General features: G+C 35.6%; 3 protein-coding genes across 3 annotated transcripts; 2 read left to right on the forward strand and 1 right to left on the reverse strand.

The window, feature by feature from the left end:
* Positions 1-50: 50 nt before the first annotated feature.
* LOC117618288 (receptor-like protein EIX1) lies at positions 51-696 on the reverse strand. The gene is made up of 2 exons (XM_034347881.1): positions 186-696; positions 51-97 (listed from the first exon to the last, which is right to left on the reverse strand). Exons 1-2 carry the CDS (start codon positions 694-696, stop codon positions 51-53), a joined length of 558 nt encoding a protein of 185 aa, XP_034203772.1.
* Positions 697-5,655: 4,959 nt separating this feature from the next.
* LOC117620288 (ABC transporter B family member 4-like) lies at positions 5,656-10,115 on the forward strand. Its single transcript, XM_034350452.1, is given in 9 exon segments — positions 5,656-5,802; positions 5,893-6,131; positions 6,320-6,845; positions 7,057-7,330; positions 7,468-8,354; positions 8,501-8,767; positions 8,922-9,185; positions 9,298-9,591; positions 9,762-10,115. Coding segments are annotated over 9 exon segments (3,243 nt in total). The 5' UTR covers positions 5,656-5,664.
* Positions 10,116-10,692: 577 nt separating this feature from the next.
* Positions 10,693-13,700, forward strand: LOC117618289 (putative ripening-related protein 1). The gene is made up of 2 exons (XM_034347882.1): positions 10,693-10,708; positions 13,066-13,700. The coding sequence occupies exons 1-2, from the start codon at positions 10,693-10,695 to the stop codon at positions 13,698-13,700; spliced, it is 651 nt and encodes a 216-aa protein (XP_034203773.1).
* Positions 13,701-14,396: the final 696 nt, after the last annotated feature.

Consider the following 14,396-nt stretch of genomic DNA (forward strand, 5'->3'; position numbering starts at 1 on the left):
AGTGGAAAGAATTGGAGAAGGAAGATCACAGCCCTCTAGTGTTAAGTTTGTTAGTTCAGGAAGCTTATTGATGGCTTCCGACCAATCATAAACATTGCTGAGATTCACGAAATTCAAGTCCAAATATCTTAATGATGAAAGAAGAGGAAGCCAGTCAAGATTTTCTGCATTTGTAAAGTTATTACCTTCTAAGGCAAGATACTGCAAGTTCGTAAGATTTCCAACCTCACTTGGAAACTTGCCTCCAAAATAAGTCCAAGACAGATCTAGGTATCTTAAATTGGATAGAGAACCAATGAAATCTGGAACTGGGATCCCGATGAAATTAATCCCACCAAGGTCCAAATGTTCTAAATAGTGCAACTCAATCAGTTTAGGACTAATCATCTTACCTTGCAAAGAATACAGTCCATGAAGATCAACTTGAATAACATGGCCCGTCTGGTTGCTACAAGAAACTCCCACCCATCTGCAACAATCCTGTTTTTGGGCTTCTGAACCCCATGAAGAGAGGAGATCGGCCTTATCCACCAGACCACGTTTGAATGCAAGGAGTGCTTTCCTTTCCCTCTCTATGCACCTCCCAGTCACATTGGTATCCCTGTGACTGTGGTCCACCTCTCCTCCTTTGGCGTACTGTACCAAAAGCAGAGCAAATGCAAGAAAAAGTTTCAAGCACCTTCCATGGCCCTGCATGTTAATAGATTCAAATGCAAGATCAACACGATCCAATTGTTTAGGGTGTAATTATTGATATATGGTTTTCTCCGTCCTTCTCCATATACGAGCTTGCATCAAATATATATAGGGGGGAAAAATCTTTACGAAGAATAGCATGCATGTAGTTGAAGCCCGATGTAAGCTAAAACAGAGCAACATGTTCTCATACAAGACAAAACAATAAAAGTGGAGTAAAATATCACATGTCAAAATTAATATAAATTAATGCTGTGGAATTCACATAAGAACATCGCGTTTTCATTTTTGTGTGTGTTTTTGCACAGAAACTTCATTGAATTGGGAAATTAATTTGTTTACTCTGTTTCATTTCATAAAAACATTTTATGAAAATGATTTCTAAATACATTACTGGACAAGCACTGTATTTCAATAATTTCTATTCTTATATTGGAGAAAAGTTTTGAGAGTGTGCTAAATTGAACCCAACTTTTTCAATGATGCATTAACGGGAGAAAATTCTTGACAAATTAGTTTCAAATTATTAGATAGTACTTACTTGAATTTTGCCCCAAAATTTCTTATTTTTCTTCCCGCACAACTATTGACTTAGATTATGCACCAAACTATTTAAGAATTACTTGATTTGTATTTAAGAATGCAAGTCTTGACTCTACTTCATCTCAAGTCAATTTTGTGCATAAATAATTTGTGAGAATAAACTTATACAAAAAAAATTATCCAACCACTTCACTTATCTAGTGGGTAAGTTTAATTTAATGTAACATTTATAGCCTCTATCACTTTTTTTTAACTGACAATACAATTAAGTATTGTCAATACTGTATTGTACTTGAAAATTCCATTATTCAGGAAAAAGTGCCCTGTTAATCAAAACTCTCCGCAAGCAAACTTTACGTGGTGACATAATTTTCGTGGCTCTGTTTCATAATTTTTTTTTCCTTCTTACCCAATTTTGCTAGTGTAATTATTAGCTTGACTTTGAAAACTTGGATTGTTTAATTCCACAAAAAGCATATCTTTGATAATTCGGGTTTCTTAAAGACATGCGTGTCTTTATCAAACTATTACCAAAAGCAGATTTTTCAAAAGTGAATTATTTTTATGAGTGAACGATACGACTGAGAGTGTGGGATATTGCAAAAGATGAGCATGTATTAATTTTGGCACATCCTTTCAACTTGAGATGAGATTCTTTCTTTTCAAATGCTTCTCCATCATCCTTGTAATGTGTTTGAGACATTCACACTCAGACAGGAGACCAAAACAGAGCCATATATTTATACAAGACAAACATGACATGAAAAAGACCACGAATCATCTACCCCTACTAGATATTAAAAGTGAGACACTAATTTCCACGATGCAAAGTAATTGAATAAATTTTAGAATTCTTGATTATTTTGAATCACGCTATATTGATTGACTTGATAAATGAAAGCAAGATATCGTCATACTACATTGTACTTGAAATTCCATTATTAAGGAAAAAGTGCCCTATTAATCAAAACTTTCCGTGGTGACTTATATATTTCTTAAGCAAAATTTACTTGGTGACATAATTTTCGTGGCTTTGTTTCATAATTTTTGTCCTTCTTACCCAATTGCTAGTGTAAGTATTAGCTTGACTTTGAAAACTTGAATTGTTTAGTTCCACAAAAAGCACATCTTTAATAATTCGGGTTTTCTAAAAACGTGTCTTTGTCAGACTTTTATCAAAAGCAGATTTTTCAAGAGTGAATTATCTTTATGTGTGAATGATAAGACTGAGTGTGTGGAATATTGCAAAAGATGAGATTCTTTCCGTTCAAATGCTTCTTCATCATTCTTGTAATGTGTTTAAGATATTCACACTCAGGAGACCAAAATAGAGCCATATATTTATATCAAACAAACATGACATGAAAAAGATCACGAATCATTTGCCCTACTAGACATTAAAAGTTAAATACTAATTTTTACGATGCAGTGTGAGTGAGTATTTACTTGACTTAAGTAATTGAATAAATTTTAAAATTCTTCATTATTTTGAATCACACTATATTGATTGACTTGATAAATGAAAGCAAGATGCATGCTGGAGAGTATCCAAATCAAATAATGACCTTTTCTTTTTCCTTTTCTTATTTATTTATTTCTTGGGTCTGAATAGGAAGTTGATTTCGTTGGGGACTAATGGATGAGATGACTCATGGAAATTTTGTATTGGAAGAATGGATGTGTGAAAAGTACACGAGGTTTTGATTGGGTCAACCAAAATTAGGAAAGAATCATGGAGGGCGCTATCATAGTGACTTTTGTCATTAGACTTTTCATAACAAAATATTTCGTAATGTTTAGGGTTCAAGGTTGACTTGATTTGTGTCAAGGCAATTAGGAGGACGAAGGGCATCATTTTAGGCCATCTCCAACTGTGGAGGGCTAAACATAGTCCATCCTTAAAATTTAGAACATAATTTATAGTTTTTTAAGTAATAATACTGGAACATATTTTAACCGTCTCCAACAGTACAAATATTCTTTCAGTCAATTGATTGTTTTTAAGGTTCAAGGTTTTCAAATATGAAAAGCTTGTAATATTAGTTAATGACCCCGCAAGATCATTCCAGGAATGATCCACAAATGCACTAATGAATTTTGAGCACAAATTGGCAGTACTTTAGATAATTGTCCACTCAAATTATTGGTTCCAAGATACAATGTTTGCAAACTACATAGCCTAGCAAAAAGAATTCGAATTTCCTCCTTCAATCATGTTATATGAGAGATCAAGATACGTAGGAGAGCTCATGTGTTGGCATTTCCTAGAACTTACTATAGGTTTGGAAGTGTCATTTAGCTGTAGGGTTAAAACAAAATTGATGTCTCTAATTTTCAGAAACGACTAGATTGAAATAGCTCACCAATTTCCGAATTCCAGAATTATGACTTAACACGTATGAGACATTTGATCTGAAGGGTAAGAGATGTCATTTTTTATGCACTCATAATAGGAATGTTTTTTGAAATCTAATATGATTTTTGTTTCCTTGATCTTCCTTGATTTTAATCAATTAAAATCCCTTTAGGCTTCTGAACCCCATGCATATTTTGCAATATCTTTTGTTTATTCCTTGTTTCCTTTTTTTAATCAATTGAAATCCGTTTAGAAGTGCAAATAATAATTTTCGCACATAACTTTGTATGAAAGATCAAGTCCAATAACATGACCTGTTTTGTTGCTACAGTAATAGACTCCTATCCAAGTGCAGCAATCTTGTTTTTGGGCTTCTGAACCCCATGAAGAAAGGCAAACGAACTTATCCACCAAGCCACGTTTAAATGCAAGGAGTGCTTGCCTTTCCCTCTCTATGCACTTTATGGTCACGATAGTATCCCTCTGACTGTGTTCCACCTCTTCTCTTTGGGCGTACTTTTTTTAAATCAACAATACAATTAATTATCGTCAATACTACATTTTGTGCAGTTTTGTTTTTGAACTGTGACATAAGATTTGTACTTGAAATTTCCATTAGGGCCTGTTTGGACGAGGGACATGGACAAGAAATGAAGGAAAAGTCCCCCCTTAACTTTTGATATTTCTTAACCAAACTTTCCGCGATGACTTGTATATTTCTTAAGCCAATTTTATGTGGTGACTTAAATTTTCGTGGATCTATTTCATAATTTTTTTTTTTTCCTTCGTACCCAATTTCTTAATAGTGTAGGTAAATTTTTTTTTTTTTTTTAGTCAAAAGACGATAGCAGTTTATTCGAGGAAAATGATGGAATAAGTATAAAAAGCGGGTTATGTCTTAGATGATTAGCCGAGTGTCTCTACACTCAATGGACGTTTTGGTCTTCAACTATGAAGTAGCCTAACCCTCTCAACCACAAGCTAATAGTGGAAGTATTAGCTTGATCTTGAAAGCTTGGACTGTTTAATTCCACAAAAAGAACATCTTTGATAATTCGGATTTCTTTTAATGTGCCAATACCTATGTGGACTTTCTCAAACTTTTACCAAAAGCAAATTTTTCAAAAGTGAATTATCTTTTCGAGTGAACGATACGACTAGGAGTTTGGGATATTGCAAAAAATGAGCATGTATTAATTTTGGGAACACATCAGGAGGATGGCACCAAAACAGTATCATATTACAAGCTTTTCTCCTTTGCCGATTCCTCAGATTACCTGCTAATGTCTGTTGGTACAATCAGTGCTATTGGAAATGGGGCCTCTGTCGCTCTAATGACCATAATCTTTGGAGATTTGATTAATTCCTTTGGACAAACTGGGAATAATAAAGAAGTGGTTGATGCAGTTTCCAAGGTAAATATTATGTGACTGTAATATTGTTCTATCCAGTTCTATTGGAACTGCGATGACTGAGCTTACTTCTGTTTTAACATCTATTTTGGTTCTCTGGTTCCTCTAACTTAGTTGAAATTGTAATGAACAAGGCTTAATCAGATATAATTTGGCCAATTCAATATTCTCAGGTGGCTCTAAAGTTAGTCTACTTGGCGGTGGGAGCTGCTGCAGCTTCCTTTCTACGTAAGTACACTGAACTGCCTGCTGGTGCACCAAACAAATAATTTGGCTTTTTGGAAACTGAGATTAGTAGCTTTCTCTCTATGCCAGAGATGTCTTGCTGGATGGTCACTGGAGAGAGACAGGCTGATCGAATAAGAAGTTTATGCTTGAAAACAATATTGAGGCAAGATGTTGGCTATTTTGATAAAGAAATTAACACTGGTGAAATTGTTGGGAGGATGTCAGGTGATACTGTGCTCATTCAAGAGGCCATGGCCGAGAAGGTATTTACATGCCACACACAAAAGCCTTAAGCTGTTGCTATTTTCTCCAGTAACCTCTCATTCTTTCATTTTCTTATTGCAGGTAGGAACTTTTATCCAGTTAATTGCAACATTCGTAGGAGGCTTTGTCATAGCATTTGTTAAGGGATGGCTTCTCACCCTTGTCATGCTATCTTCTATCCCCCTTGTTGTCCTCTCTGGTGCCGTCATGAGCATCCTTATATCAAAGATGGCATCCAGTGGACAAACTGCTTATTCAGTGGCAGCAACTGTGGTAGAGCAGACAATTGGTTCAATCAGAACAGTAGGCCTACTTGTCTTTAAGATCTTTAAAAAAAACATTTATTATTTCTATTTTCTTAGTGTAGAACTAAAACTTGTGTTCCTAATTCAGGTTGCATCGTTTACAGGATAAAAGCAAGCTATAGCTAATTACAACAACTCCTTAATTAAAGCTTACAACTCTGGTGTGCAAGAGGGTTTGGCATCTGGGTTCGGAATTGGTTCGGTTATGCTGATTATAATGTGTAGTTATGCTCTGGCTATATGGTTTGGAGGAAAGATGATACTTGAAAAAGGATATACAGGAGGGGAAGTCATCAATGTAGTTTTCGCTGTGTTGACTGGCTCCATGTAAGTTGCATTTCAGTAAAATTTAATGAACAAATTTGTTGATCCTAGTACTATTGTACTAGTTAAAATGTTTGCTTTTTTGCATGATCTACTGACTACTCCCCCTCCCCCCTTCCGTCCAAAATTTGATATGTGATTCTTCAGAAGATCAAGATATAACTTTTCTGCTTTCTATGATAAATTTTCAGGTCTCTTGGGCAGGCATCTCCATGCTTGAGTGCATTTTCTGCTGGACAAGCTGCAGCTTATAAGATGTTTGAGACAATTGACAGAAAGCCAGAGATTGATGCTTCTGACACTAATGGGCAACAATTACATGATATCCGTGGAGACATAGAACTGAGGGATGTTTATTTTAGTTATCCTGCAAGACCGGATGAACAAATATTCGATGGATTTTCTCTTTCAATACCTAGTGGTGCAACTGCTGCTTTGGTTGGAGAGAGTGGAAGTGGTAAATCAACTGTAGTCAGTTTGATTGAGAGATTTTATGACCCCCTAGCTGGCGAAGTTCTTATTGATGGGATTAATCTCAAAGAGTTCCAGTTGAAATGGATCAGACAGAAAATAGGCCTTGTCAGCCAGGAACCCGTTTTATTTACTTGTAGCATTAAAGATAATATTGCCTATGGAAAGGATGGTGCAACCACTGAAGAAATAAGGGCTGCTGCTGAACTTGCCAATGCTGCTAAATTCATAGACAAACTGCCTCAGGTTAAATTCATTTAAACTTTCATCTAAGTTCTGGTATTTTGTTCTCTGAACTTTTTGTGTGAATTCTTAATTTCCACGACCATGGAAGCTTATTGAGACATCCAGTGATCTTATCATTTTGTTACATGAATTTTCTAAAAACTCGGATTATTTCGATCAACTCATTCAATTCCTTTTTTCTTATTTGTGGTTTTGTGATTTATGCATTTAGGGACTAGACACAATGGTTGGTGAGCATGGAACTCAGCTATCTGGGGGCCAAAAACAGAGAGTTGCAATAGCTAGAGCAATTCTCAAAGACCCAAGAATTCTACTTTTAGATGAAGCCACGAGTGCTCTTGATGCAGAATCTGAGAGCATTGTGCAGGAGGCACTGGACAGAATTATGATCAACCGGACTACTGTTGTCGTAGCCCACCGCTTGAGCACAGTAAGGAATGCTGACACCATTGCTGTTATACATCGAGGAACAATTGTTGAAAAAGGTAATGCATTTGTTTATGTTGTCCTGTTCTGCCATTCGAAGGCCTAATCGTATTGTCTATAGTTCAACATAATGTTACAATTCATCTTATTCTTAGTGCATGGGTTTTGCACTTACTGATCGTTTTCAACTGAGCAGGTCCACATTCTGAGCTAATTAAGGACCCTGAAGGAGCATATAGCCAGCTTATAAGGTTGCAAGAAATGAGCAGCGTGTCAGAACAGACTGCTGTAAATAATCACGAAAGGCTTGGCAGCGTGGATTCTCGAAGACATTCAAGTCAAAGATTTTCAAACTTACGATCCATAAGCGGGGGATCATCTGGAAGCGGAAATAGTAACCGTCATTCCTTCGCAATCACATATGGTGTGCCCACTGCAGTCGATTCTCTTGAAACAGCATCTGTAGGACGTGATATTCCTGCTTCAGCATCATCAAGAGGGCCTACAGAAGTCTCACTTCGTCGCCTGGCTTACCTGAACAAGCCAGAGATCCCAGTATTATTACTGGGTACTATAGCCGCAGCAGTCAATGGGGCAATCTTACCTATTTTTTCGATATTGATATCCAGTGTAATCAAGACCTTCTACGAGCCACCTCCTCAACTCCGTAAGGATTCGAAGTTTTGGGCATTAATCTTCATTGTTCTTGGAGTGGTAGCTTTCATAGCAGTGCCAGCAAGACAATACTTTTTTGCTGTGGCAGGGTGTAATTTAATAAAACGAGTTCGATCAATGTGCTATGAGAAGGTGGTTTACATGGAAGTAAGTTGGTTTGACGATCCTGAGCACTCAAGTGGTGCAATTGGTGCAAGGCTTTCTACAGATGCAGCTTCTCTGCGTGGGATGGTTGGAGATGCACTAGGTTTGCTGGTTGAGAATTCAGCAACTGCAATTGCTGGTTTGTGTATTGCTTTTGTGGCAAATTGGCAACTTGCTCTTATAATCCTGGTTTTGCTGCCTCTATTAGGATTAACTGGTTATGTTCAAGTCAAGTTCTTGAAAGGATTCAGTGCAGATGCAAAGGTGTTTCTCCAAAGTCCAAACTTTACAAAATTTTATAGTAGAGAACTTGTAGCTGGTGCAGTCAAAACACCATCCAATACGACATACATAATATATATATAAGACCAATCCTTTTTGCCAACGCTGAAAATTTTAAATTGTTGCAGAAAATGTATGAGGACGCAAGTCAAGTAGCCAATGATGCAGTGGGGAGTATTCGAACAATTGCTTCCTTTTGTGCTGAAGAGAAGGTGATTGAATTGTACCAGAAGAAATGTGAAGGCCCTATTAAGACAGGGATAAGACGAGGGTTAATCAGTGGGACAGGTTTTGGGCTCTCGTTCTTTTTTCTTTTTTCTGTGTATGCCTGCAGTTTTTATGCTGGAGCCCGACTTGTTGCAGCAGGCAAGACAACATTCTCTGATGTTTTCCGGGTAAGTTTTTATTCCTTGCGCTACAAGTCTTCAATTAAGTAAATAGATGAGAAAACATTAGCAGAGGATCCGAACTCTGCTAAATATGTGTTACTTGAGAATTAAATCTTCATTAGTCCATTCAGTCGATTGTTAACATTTCCCTGGTTTGCAGGTTTTCTTTGCTCTAGCGATGACAGCTATTGGAGTGTCTCAGTCAGGTTCCCTAGCCCCTAATCTTGGTAAAGTAAAGAGCTCTGCTGCTTCCATATTTGCCATTCTTGACCGGAAATCAAAAATAGACTCTAGTGATGAATCTGGAACAACTATAGAAAATGTGAAGGGAGAAATTGAACTTCGCCACGTCAGTTTCAAGTATCCAACTAGACCTGATGTACCAATCTTCCAGGATCTTTGCTTGACCATTCATCATGGCAAGGTAACTTGGTAACAGTTTTGTTCTTTTACTCATTTCAAACAATGCATAAGATTTGGTCCTCGTAGTCTAATTCAAGTTTCTGGGACTTACAAATTTGAATTATGTTATTCAGACAGTTGCTTTGGTTGGAGAAAGTGGAAGTGGGAAATCGACAGTCGTCTCATTGTTGCAGAGATTTTATGACCCTGATTCAGGTCACATTACATTAGATGGATTTGAAATCCAAAAGCTACAGCTCAAGTGGTTGAGACAGCAAATGGGACTGGTGAGCCAGGAGCCTGTATTGTTTAATGACACTATCAGAGCCAACATTGCATATGGAAAGGAAGGGAATGCAACAGAGGCTGAAATTATAGCTGCTGCAGAATTGGCAAATGCTCACAAGTTCATCAGTAGTTTACAACAGGTAGGCACTACAAAATTAACAAGCTTGTCAATTTCTTTTGGCCACAAATACTATAATATAATCTATTGCCATGGTGCTGCATAAATGAGAAGGACTAGTTGGTGAAAATTCACAAAATTTTATTCAGAACGTTGAAGATTGACCATGTGAAGTTTGGAAAAACAATGCAGGGTTATGATACAATAGTAGGAGAGCGGGGGATCCAATTGTCTGGTGGACAGAAGCAAAGGGTGGCAATTGCACGAGCTGTAATTAAGGCACCAAAGATACTACTACTAGATGAAGCCACAAGTGCTCTTGATGCTGAATCGGAACAAGTGGTTCAAGATGCATTGGACCGAATCATGGTGGATCGAACCACAATCGTGGTTGCCCATCGGTTATCCACAATAAAGGGTGCGGATGTAATTGCAGTGGTGAAAAATGGAGTCATTGCAGAGAAAGGAAAGCATGAAACTTTGATCGGTATCAAGGATGGTATTTATGCTTCTTTGGTAGCATTGCATGCAAGTGCCTCATCTTAGATAGCTTTTATATTCTTTTTATCCAGAGAAAAAGAAAGTATATATGTTAACGCAGCTTTCTTTTTCTTTAATTTTGATTATTTGATTACTTTAATGCCCTATTGAATGTTTTGAGTTTTTTTTATGAATTTTAGGATTGGATTTGTTTTAAGAAATCAATGGCAGTTTTGTAATTTAAAAGAAGTTAAAAGTCTTTTTGTTATGTTGTAAATGAGTTTTGAGTATGTTTAAAAAGTCCGTTTCTTATAAGATATTTTTTTTAATAATTTGAACTTCTATATTGGGTATAATTGTGAATTTCCCAAAAAAAAAAATTTCAATTTGGTCGATTGGATTTATATAAAGTTTCAAAATTTGATTGGGTTAGTTGGGTTAAGATTAGTTTATCTAAAAATTAAATAAGACATTTCGACCCAAAAAAAAAAAAAAGAATAAGACAGTTTCTTTCCGCAAAAAAAAAAAAAACAGGCCAAAGATTAAATATTAAGAAAAGTTGGGAACTCCAACAAAAAAGAAAAACAGGACTTGAACAACAGGTTTCATTTTTATTTATTTATAAATCTTGGTGCATCGGTGCATGTGCACCGTAGAAGGTATATACTCACTTTACTCTCATGTTTAATATGAATTATTCTACTTTAGAAATGGAAATCTTGGATTATTAGTTTAATAATTTTAAGTTTGATGTTCCCATTCTACTATAATACCCATGGAAGTTTTTGTTTTCATTTCCATGTACTCTAATCATATATCCCTTTGACAAAATACAAATTAATTAATTGTCCGAATTTTGACCCAACTATCCAAATTCTAATCCTAACCTTCCAAGAAGTTCAAAGATTCCTTCTTTGTCTTTTGCTTGTTTGGTACACTGTATAAGACAATGGATAGGAGTAAATATTCAATGTCAATTGTTTTGTGTTAAGTCGTGTTTTTTAATTACTTGACTATTTTAAACGGGTTGGACTTTAAATACTCTCTTTACCTGACTAATTAATACAACCAACACACTCCTGTTTAGATAATACACGCTTAATTATACAGTTAAAGGAAAAAGAACACACACATTCATGTGAAAAATTCTATTTTTATTTTCTTCTCCCTAGGGTTCTTATCTGCTATCTTCTCCAAGTATCCATCTCTCTCTCATACTCTCCAATATGTTTCTTCTCTCTTATTCTGTCTTCATCTTCTCTTTCTTTATATATTTCATCTTTTATTAAATTTTGTGGAAACTAGATTATGAGTTTTTATTTTTATGGGAATTAGGTTAGGAATGTAATTGCATCGTGGAATTATTTATATTGTCTATGTTTTGCATTGAATTGAAACTCGATGTTTCATAGAGCAACCAAGAAGCTTGGGTTTGGTTGCTGGAGAGTGGATGAGTTTGGTTCATAATTCAATTTTCCAAGATTCAAACTTTAGTTTGGAGGATGAGTGGATTGTTGGATTTAATTTGGTCAATGCTGGAAATTAAATTTTAGTTAACTAAATTAACTAAAACGTATTTAGGCAAATTCATGGTGTTGGATGGATATATGGGATTAATGGCAACAAGCCGCAGGTAAATTAAAAGCCCTTCCCACTAAATTACTCAATTTCCCTATGAATTTAAATTTTTATTAAATTATCAAAGAATTTTATATTAAAAAAATAGTCTGATATGATGTTATTCGAAATAGCACCAAACATAGTATAACTTAGTGGTACTATTTATCCGGAACAACACCAAACGCATTATTATATTATTGATAAACAATCAGTACTCTCAGGAACATATTAATACTATCCGACATAAATTAGTCAATACAGTCCGACATACCATATGAGCCCTAAGACCCAACTATCCAAATTGCATTGTAGGGGTGAGCATCGGTTCGAAACTAATGGTTTTTTTTACCAATCCAATTCAATCCAATCTTTTATTGGATTACAAATTTTACAATCCAATCTAATATGGTTGGAAGTTAGGATCCAAAGTACATTGGATTGGATTGGATGATCAGTTTGTATGAAAAAATAATCATGACAAAAAACTTCATAATCTTTCATTACATATAATACAAAATTCAATATGATGAAAGATATGACATTAATATATTAAGTTTTAATATAAATTAGAATAATGCTACTCTTACCATATTTGTATACCACATTCCCAAACTACCTTATGTAGCAGATGAGGTAGACAACCACATATCAATTAAAATTATTTAACATTTTCTTTTCTTTTATGATTTATTAACACTTTAAAAAAAAATTGTCAATTAAACTTTCTTTATTAAAATACACTTCATTGATTTAATTAATGTGGCATATGATATGGACATACCACATCATGTATAGAAATGTGGGATAAAAATATGGTAATACGTTAATGTTTTAATTTTTGTGAAAGTAAGATTAATATATTAGTGAAAAACAAGATGATAGTATAAACATTATATAATATAAATGTATATTGGATTGGTTTGATTTATGTTAGATTTTCAATTCTTGATTCATCATCTGAACCGATCTAATTGGATTTCTATTTTTCTGATCCAATCCAATCCACCAGTGTTGTCGAAACTAATAAAAATTAGATTGGATTGGATTGGATTGATCAATTTTAGCGGATATTGGTTTGGATCTGCACAACCCTATTGCATTGGTTGAAATTGTTCTCTTTTCAATAATAGACAAACACCTCATTTCATATTCCATGCCATAGTTTTTGTTTTGCTACCATGCTTGTCTTATTCCTTATTCTATTTCAAACTAAGAAGGGACCAAATATACCATATTAGTCTTTTTTTTTTAAACCTAAAAATTACAATACTGCCATCATAATTTTTTTTTTTTCCCCTAAAAATTATACTGCAAGGATGGTAATGGTATTTCACACACCATTCAAAATAAATAAAAAAAATATAGTACAACTAGTTTTTTTTCCTTCAATTTATAGGTTTTATATATAAATTTGTCCTCCTAGTCATTCTCCTTTCAACAATTTGTTTGGTGACTGGAGCTCAACAATGTCATCCAAGCGGCAGAATTAGAGGAAGGAAGGCCCCTGCTGGACAGTGCAACCAGGAAAATGACTCTGATTGCTGCGTCGCCGGCAAAATGTACCCAACCTACACATGTTCACCGCCATTGTACGGGAGCACCAAGGCCTACCTCACTCTTAACAGTTTCGAGGCAGGTGGTGATGGCGGCGGTCCATCAGAATGTGACAAAAAATACCACAATGACAACACACCAGTTGTTGCATTGTCCACTGGATGGTACAACAATGGAGGAAGGTGCCATAACAACATCACAATTAGCACTAACGGGCGCAGCGTGGTGGCCATGGTGGTGGATGAGTGTGACTCTACTGAGGGATGGGATGCAGACCAAGACTACCAACCTCCTTGTCCTAACAACATTGTTGATGCTTCAAAGGCTGTCTGGAAATCCTTGGGTGTGCCTGAGGACAACTGTGGTGAATTAGATATCACATTGCTGGGCTTCAGTGTGATCTGTCTGGCTAGCTTGTTGCTTTATGTCTATGTATGTTTCATGTGTTCTATTATATATATAGAGAACATATACTAGATAGAACTTGTATTATCATATTTTGTTTAATAAAATGTTATAGATTTCTAATGAAAATGCAAAACAACTTGTCATTTTCTTTTGGCATTTCCTGTATCCAAGTAGCTTGTCCTATACAAGGGTGCATTTTAATAACAGATTGTCTCACTAAACACCCTGTATACAGAAGTTGTTTATATGCAAGGTTTCAGAGTATAATGAAGCACTGATGAAAACTGTTCGAAAAATCGGCCTAGGCAGGAGAACACCACCGCGATTTCACCCTAATCATCAAGGGTGCGTGCCAGGGAGTTAGGCTGCGCCTGGGCGGGCGTTTTTCCTTTGAGGGGCCGACTTAGAGCGGTTGAAGAGCGCAGGAGACGGCGACGCGTAAGAGGCGCTGAGGCGGTGCTGGGAAGAAGAAGATATTAGACCTAATTTTTCACGTAACTGACGGGTTGGGGTTTGTAAAATGGACTTAAACATTGTATTAAAATGGGCCTTCTTTTAAACATAACAAAATGGGCAGTTTTTTTTGCAGTTTTTTTTCATATCAAGGTTGCAGAAAGATACAAAAGTAAAAGTCAGATAATATCAAGGTTCGAAAATGTTAATGATTTCTTTTATATATCCTTTTATTTTGCATGATTTTGGCATAAATTTATAATTTATAATTGTAATACGAAATAATTACATTTAAAAAAAGGCTTAGGCGGC

Source organism: Prunus dulcis, chromosome 2, assembly GCF_902201215.1.
Source record: "Prunus dulcis chromosome 2, ALMONDv2, whole genome shotgun sequence".
NCBI classification, from domain to species: domain Eukaryota; kingdom Viridiplantae; phylum Streptophyta; class Magnoliopsida; order Rosales; family Rosaceae; genus Prunus; species Prunus dulcis.

Excerpts from the sequence above, each read along its gene's own strand:
- LOC117618288 (XM_034347881.1), bottom strand. The coding sequence starts at position 696 with ATGCAGGGCCATGGAAGGTGCTTGAAACTTTTTCTTGCATTTGCTCTG. Across the intron at positions 98-185 it reads GCAGTATCTTGCCTTAGAAG|CAATGTTTATGATTGGTCGG; the intron begins GTAATAACTTTA and ends CGTGAATCTCAG.